General features: G+C 43.0%; 1 protein-coding gene across 1 annotated transcript; it reads left to right on the forward strand.

Annotated features, from left to right (window-relative positions):
• The first annotated feature begins 3512 nt into the window (after positions 1 to 3512).
• On the forward strand, positions 3513 to 5313 carry LOC104075613 (interleukin-5-like). The gene is made up of 4 exons (XM_009576174.1): positions 3513 to 3638; positions 3808 to 3840; positions 4744 to 4878; positions 5221 to 5313. The coding sequence occupies exons 1-4, from the start codon at positions 3513 to 3515 to the stop codon at positions 5311 to 5313; spliced, it is 387 nt and encodes a 128-aa protein (XP_009574469.1).
• Positions 5314 to 7984: the final 2671 nt, after the last annotated feature.

Genomic DNA, 7984 nt, shown 5'->3' on the forward strand with positions numbered 1-7984 from the left:
TCTAGGAAACGAAGTCTGTTCCCTGATTTTCAGAAATGTCCATTTTCTTGAGCCTGGCAGGCTAGAGAGGCACAAGCTACTGCGCCATATCCATGCTGCATTACGTACTCGCACCAGTAAAGAAGACTTATCTGAGCATCGTAACTTCATGCTTATCTAGATAAAGGAGCAAAACCAGCTACTGCAAACAGTTGCAGCTTCCAGCTAATGATGCCAGCAAAAAGATATGAAGGTGACAGTAGCATACGATAGCTCGCTAGTTCCTGTGTGCCACTTTAGGTCCACCTCCTCTGGGCACCGCAGTGTTTCAAGCTGCCGTGGTTTCCGCAGGGGCTTCCTGGCACTGCTACAGCCAGAGGATCAATCCTGCACTGGGGACCAGGCAGCAAGTGCTGAGCAGCTCCCACAGCCGCCCAGCTGCTGGTAATGCAACTGAGTGACGAGCAGGTTCAGAAAAGCCCATGCTTAAGCAAGCTCAGCATTAGTCTTGCCCGTTACAGGCTTGGTGAGCACGCTGAGTGACTTGCTCAATTCATACATGGCATTCACCAAGCCTATCAAGCCTGTTCATGCAGGCACGTACCCACGGGAATCGCCATTTCTTGATGCAGAGAAGGCCTTGCCCCAGGTGATGATCCCAGCTTACAGCTCTGGCATCAGCAGCACCTTGCACAGCTTTCAGGATAGCTTTGTTTTCACATTTGTAGCACCATCTGATTCTTTTTTCAACAACATTCCTAAATCAGCCATAACATCAACATTGCTTATCACACCCAGACTCCCACTGAAATACCTATTTCATTAGTATCAGAATTCATGAATTCACTAATTAATTACATTATTTATTCACTTCCATACTCCTGATGATTCCAAATTCAAACTGAGTCACTTTGGATTAATCCAACAGTTTGGATTTCCATTTACTGTCTTTTTATCCAGCCTCCAGGGTTTCTTCAGAAATATTTTCTTTGCTTACTCTTACTCTTACTCTTACTCTTATTCTTATTCTTATTCTTTCTTCTTATCCTTATCCTTACCAATTCTGCCAGTGTTTGTGGTGTCTTCGCTCTGCCCATACTCACAGATCAGACAAATTCTAGAGCTATAGTATCAAAGGTGTAGAGCATCGAGAAGGTCAGGACCTGTTGCTTACATTCCCCTATTTTGTTCTTAGGTTGTCCTGCAGCTTCTTAACCCTGCATTCACATGTAAAAAAACCCCAAACAATCTGAACAATAACGAACCTGAGGCTGGAAGATGTGACTACAGTTTGTGTGGGGACACCAAGCCAGCTTAGAGAGAAAAACTAGCACTTGAGCAGTTCTGTTATCTCAAGCAGAAGAGGAAAAGAAAGGAAAAAAAAAGGAAAAGAAAAACCCCTGCATTGCAAAGTCTAACGATTTTGGAGTATGCCACAATAAGACAGAGTAGTCATACAATGGTGAAGAACCAGTCTCGTTCCTTTGGGAGCTAGCCAAAGGCCTGCTGAAAGACCAGTTCACACTACTGATATGGGCAACAAAAATACCCTATAATTCTTAGGAACTGGGAATTATCTCCTGAACACAAAAACCAAAAATTTGCCAAGTGGGAAAAAAAAAAAATCATTCCATTCATACAAGCTTCTGGGACAGTGCTAGGATTCTGCAGAAGTGGTTGAAAATCCCAAGTGCGAGAGAGGAGGGAAAAGGAAAGGCCTGAGACATACAATCTGTCGGCAGTTGTGCCAGCCAGGAACAGAAGTGGAGACAGATGTGCTGTCTGCGAGGGGCGGCCCCGGCACGGGGGCTCCGTGGGTGATCCCTCGCAGTGGGGACAGGAACTGCTGCGGTACGGAAAAGGTGAAAAAGAGAGATTTCCCAGCCAGTCTTGAGGTCCCACAGCAATTCAAAACCAAGATGTCCATGGAGGTCTCCAGTGCTGGGGTCAAACCTCAGCCTGGCTGGCAGGTACAGCCCAGGTGCCAGGCAAAGATGGCTTTGCCTGAAAAAAATCAGTGTGAGTTTGTGGGAGACCAAAAGAAACAAGCTGTAAAACACCAAAAACAGACCAAGAACGGGGCTTAATATTTTCGGCTGCATGACTTACAAATTCAGTCCGAGGGTGACTGGTCGCACCAGGCAGGTTCTCTGCAGAACTCTCAGCAATGCGCTGGTGCAGAGTCCATGTTCCTGCAAGGATACAATCCTCGGAGCCGTGTGATGAGAAAGCTCGACAGATAAGCATACAGCATGAAAAAAACTATTCCTGTTAGAGATGACAAACTGGGTGTAGTGAAGTGGGCAGCAATCCGCTTGCAGGTTAGCTTGAGCTAAGCCACACAACCACTACTGACTTTTGACTTCCCCAATTCAAAGTATTGAGATATTAAGGTGCTTACTCATAACTGCTGCGGCATCCAGCTGCGAGTCACCGGGCCACGAGCCACCGGGCCATGCAGAGTGGAGCCAGCAGATCTGCTCCTGCCCGGCAGAAACGGGGCCGGACCGCCTGCCGCCACGGATGCTGCCCTCGCAGGAACCCACAGAAAGTAAATGATAGCACTTTTTGAAAAATGACACCATTCTTTTTGAATAGGAGTAGAAAAGGCCTTTTTCCAGCTTCCAGGAAAGAGGGAAACACAAGTCACTGAGTTGGCTAATTTGGCCAGATAACAACCCATAATGCTTTCAAGGAATTAAGACCTTTGATGCAATCCTCGCAAACCCGGCAACGCCATCCCGGCACAACTGGATGTTGTGCCCCGACTGCGCCCCTGGTTTATGTCTTCAGTTTGGATGCGAGATGCTTTCTGTCCCAGCAGCTAGAACTGTCTGAACACGAGACAAAGAAAATGGCCTGGCCCCGACTGCGCCCATGGGGTCTGGGCTGACATGCTCAGAGCATCCTGCATCCCTCCTTCCCCACCCAAAAGGAGCCACTTTGCTGTGCCCATCCCCAGGGCCACCCTCCCGCTCCAGCCCGTGCTCCAGGGCAGTGGCTTCTCCTGCTGTAAATGAATTAATTCTTACAGAATACCTGCATTTTGACAAAATTTTGCCACAAGTATTGTACAAACTTTGTCATTTTCCCTTTCTAGGCAGTGGTCCACATATTTTCTGTGGGAGTTTGTGGTTTTTTTCTTACACCACAGTCTTTTTTCTATTGCGTATCAAAAGATTGCACGCTGTTATCAGAGAAACTCCGATTTCTAGAGAAGTGCCGTGGAGACAGCACTGCCTGGTCATGCTTTGGGTCATTCTATGTCTTACTGGTTTTAAAATTGAAAGGCCACATCCTTATGTCTTTATTACATACTTCTGTGGAAATGATGATTAGGTAAGGAGTGTGCCCCAAGGTTAAACACCAAATTTACTGGAACCTTTCTCTTCCAGAAAGTCTCAACAAATGGCCTTTTTCCTATCGGTTTCAAAAATCAACCTTATCTATCTGTTATTTCCTTGTAGAGAGACCATAAAATGGTAGAGGACTGGTCCAGAAGGTCTTACAGGTTCTCTAAGCACATCAGGAGGATGAAGACCCATCTCTACCTTCTTTTGCTGGCTGCAGGCATCTCTGCTGCTCCCCAGATGAGCAGCATGGCTGAATTACTGACATTACTACAGCAAATGTATGAGTCAATGACAAAGGACATGCAGGTAAGTTCAATTTCCACTTTACTAATCTAAAATTTGATATACTGAATCCTCTTGTTCTTGAATATTTAACTTTTTTGAAAGTCAAACAATCTATTTAAGTGATATTTTATTTTTATTAGTGTTAATGAAGATGATATTTGAAAGGCTTAATTAATACATTATTTTTCAGAATCTAAGGATTGAAACTCCAGACAATATAGATGTAAGTAGAACTCCTTTTTTAAAATAAAATTAACTTTTTCAGCAGCTGTCTGCATTTCCTTTGACCTTCGCTGACTAGTTTTTGCTTCATTTTTCATCGCTTTCTTCTCCCATTATACTTCTCTCAGTCTGTTCCTGCCGCTGATGGAAGCGTCCTCTCCTTCTTTCCTTCTCTGTGAGTTTAGCTGATCTCTTCCAAAACAACCCCGCACTGGCAAGTGCGACCATCATCACTCTTTGCTCTGCTTCCACCCAGCATCCCCTCTAGCCCTTCTGGGCGCCTTGCCTAGACCATAAGGTCTCGGAGACAAATGCCAGCTACTGCTTTGTAGAAGAGGACCAGCGTGCCCGGTGCATGGCCACCCTTGGGACGGGACAAGACAAACAGGGCTGTGAGGTGACAGCGTGACCGTTGTTTCCATCTCTTCTGGCACGCAGATGCCAGCTGTCGCAGAAGTTTGGAGTAGTTTCAGGTTGATTATTTTCTTTGTCTCGTGTTCAGACAGTTCTAGCTGCTGGGACAGAAAGCATCTCGCATCCAAACTGAAGACATAAACCAAAATTATCTGCTGACACAAGCAGATGTAAGAAATCAAACTGGTCTTCAGATGGTTGCAGAAAAGATAGACTAAGGCTTTAGATAATGATATGCTTCATCTGGACATTACAAAACATACACTAGCAGAAACTATCATCTGCCAGATTTCTGTCTGCAGGGTAAATAAATGTGCACATCAGTTAAGCATGTTTGCCTAAGGCATTTGCAAATACGAGCCCAAAACTCAGTAACAATTTATTTGCCACCCAGGCAGCTGGACGTAACTCAAGATGATTTTTAATAAACTTAGTGTAGTTCATGGTTACAAATTCTTGTATCTCAGTTTTGCTGTTTCTTCCATCTTAGGACGTGAATTGTGTCAGCGCAATCTTTGAAGGAATGGAACAGCTGAAAAATAATGCAGCCATGAAAAAATTTAGTGTTTTTTTCCAAAAATTTGAAAGACTGAAGCAATCACTCACACCAAGCCTGACAAAAGAGGTAGGAATTTATTTCTTGTCTATCAGAGATCATGCAGCAGAGATGTTATAAAATGTGATCCATAATTCATAACTAAACCCTTATGTCTATGAGAGAGAATAATTTTTGTACTCGCTTGTGTTGAGTACATGGAAGAAGAAATCCTGGCATTATTTCACGTCTCTACCCTTCCCTTGCTCTAGTCTTCAGCTTGACCCACCTCTAAAATAAGGATTCATATGTGTGATCAGCATATTTAAAGTTTAAGGAAAATCATATCATTTATAAAATTATTTCAAGATGAAAAAGCTCTACATAATGGTTAAATATTAAGTAATTTCATTTTCTCAATTAACTTCTCAGGGGAAATGTGATACAGAAAGAAAGAATGCAACAAAATTCATAGAAAAGCTGATGACATTCATCCGAAGAGCATCAAAAAACGCAAGAGCTTAGAGCTATAAGTTTCTAGAATTGCTGTAAATTTAAACAAGCAGTAAAATGTTTATTTGTTTTAAAAGTATTCTTTGTGTTAAAATCTGGCAGGACACATCTTCCGTTTCAGTGGTACTGTACTGGTTTGTGTTTGGCATGTAATCTCTGAAAATATCGATGGTGAAACGTCATTCATATTTCTAGATGAAAATTTAAATGCTTGATAAAGCAAATAGTGCAGGGTGTTATGGAGGGACCTGACTAGGCATAAAACTTTTGGGTTTCTCATGAAAAGGTCAAGATAATTTCTGAACAGTCATAGCAAGACTGAATATAGATGGATGCAAGCAAAAGCAGCTGGTTCACGCTACGCGTCTTATCTATTGCCTAGCCTCATGGGTTTTGCACGCTGTGCCATAAATGCTGAGTGATATATCAAGATGTGATATGAATATATTTCCTTTGCCTTTCTTTAAGACCAGGGTGGACCAGTGGCAGGGGGGACGGCATGCATTCTGGCAATATGGGCTGGGGATCTGTAACTTTTCAGGTTTAAGGACAAATTTCTGCTGGGAAGTTTTGCTGGTGTCACATAACCTCAGCGGAATGGGTATTATTCTCGACAACATGTCTGGAAGAACAAGATCCCATGTATAGACCGTTAAACCAGTACACAACTGATGCTGCTGAAATAGGTGATTTAGCTCAGGGAACTGGTACAGCTATACTGGGAAAATCTCAATGTTGTAATATCCACCTACAGTAAAGAGGATTAATCAATATAATTATATGAGCAAAACTTTTCTAGTACAGAGCTGGCTTTGTCACTGCTTTGAAGCCAGATGAGGATGAACGGCAAAAGTCACATTCATGCAATATTCCATCTCATAAGCTCTGCCTAAGCTTCACTATATATATATATATATATGTATCACTTATCAGCAAGGAGTACAAGAACATTGCGCTCACGCATATAGGATCACCTTGATTTAGTATGGTTAGCACCCTGCCCAAAATCTTTCACAAGCACTTCGAAACACAGCCTGAGATTTTCCTCTATCTGCAGCTTTGGTAGATCAGTGTAAATTTGGCAACTAAAGATTTGTAAGGATCTGGACATATACCACTTAGAGAACTAATGTTTTTTTCTAAAGCTAATGATGATGATAGGAGTGTTTAGATCAGTATGAATTTATTTCTATGGTGTCAATTAAATTATATTATATTTTATAGATATATGTGTTTTGGAGAAAATATTTATTCTGTATTTTTACTACTTCTAATAAAGTGAATAAGTATTTGCCTCTGCCTTTTTTTGCCCATAAATTTCTTGCAAGCTACTTTCACACTTGAGCAAATCTAGTTATTGTAAAATCTCTGATGGTCAAGGGAATTAGATCCTTGAGGTGAACGAGCTAGTGTATTGCTAGAAGCTATTTCTAATGATGCACAAATTAAAAACCAGGGAGACATTAAGGTGCACACCTCTGTGATGGAGCTGAGCTTGCATATTTGGTTTCACTTTAACAGAGCTGTTGAGGAGCCCCTGCTGGGACATGGACTGATGGGCCATGGAGAGCTAAGTGGCTCGTCATAGAAAAGGTTACTGGTCTCTCTCCCTCCTTTTCAACAATTAAAATAGAAGGGGAGAGAATCCAAGTGACAGTGTAACTGCAAAACCTGCTCCAGGTGGTGGCAATGTCTGAGGCTCAAAGCTGAACAGTTTTTCAGTGCTTGTTCTCAGATGCAGACACGTGCCAGCATCTGAACAAGCATCCCACATACTGATTGTCTGACTTAGCCTGAGTAACTCCAAGCAACGGGGATAAACATGCTGCAAACAGAGGAGAAAACAGCTAGTGAGGTTCCTAATGTAAAATAAATACCTGTTAAATAAACAAGCAAGCATGTCCTCAGATCTGCAACAGAAATTACAGCCATTCACAAATAAACATTTGCAAAGAAAGTACCTTTGGTAGAAAATGTTTTCACCATCCTCCTGGAGGCTTCCACAATGAGAGCATCCCCAGAGCTGTCCTGATCCACACCTCTGGAGCCTCTGGCTAAGCAGAACCCCCACCAAGACCAAAACGCTGTAGCCGACCTCTATTGCTCTCATAGCTCAAAATGAAATCCCAGTCTGCATAACCCCAAGGTGATAGCTCTGCATGTTGCAATCTGCCTATTAAAAATACTGGAAATAGGATGTTGTAATGCAGAACACATAATAAAGCAGGCAATGTTTTATTCCCTGAAGCTGGGATGCTGGCCGCGGGTTCCTTCTGGGCTAACTGTACATGACCCAGAACAAGTGCAGACTTCCCTGGCCCTGCAGAGCGTTTTAGATACCCAGCTACAATCAGCACTCCAAGCAAGCAGGGAAAAATAATACCAATTCGAAATGATAAGGAAAAAAAAAAAAAAAACAAACCCAAAAGAGATTTTCCAGCATTTCAGTCTGAATTGGGATAAGACAAAATACCTAAATATTTTGCATGAACGAAAACTAAGGAAAGATCTGATTCAAAGCACCAGCACCTTTCCTTGCAGGCTGAGCTCCGCTGAACGACGATTCCCACCAGACCCGAGAGGACCCTCCATCAGCATTTTATCACCTTCTGTGCCCTGCTCCTGGTTTGCCTCCTTTGCCCCCTCTCCGGAGCGGGCAGCCCGGCCGGCAGCGGGGGGGCCC

This window comes from Fulmarus glacialis, unplaced genomic scaffold (assembly GCF_000690835.1).
Source record: "Fulmarus glacialis isolate BGI_N327 unplaced genomic scaffold, ASM69083v1 scaffold17484, whole genome shotgun sequence".
NCBI lineage: Eukaryota > Metazoa > Chordata > Aves > Procellariiformes > Procellariidae > Fulmarus > Fulmarus glacialis.

Bases quoted from the DNA above. Each gene is read 5' to 3' on its own strand.
- LOC104075613 (XM_009576174.1), top strand. From the start codon at position 3,513: ATGAAGACCCATCTCTACCTTCTTTTGCTGGCTGCAGGCATCTCTGCT. The intron at 3,639-3,807 runs GTAAGTTCAATT...ATTATTTTTCAG, and splicing joins CAATGACAAAGGACATGCAG to AATCTAAGGATTGAAACTCC. The intron at 3,841-4,743 runs GTAAGTAGAACT...CTTCCATCTTAG, and splicing joins AAACTCCAGACAATATAGAT to GACGTGAATTGTGTCAGCGC.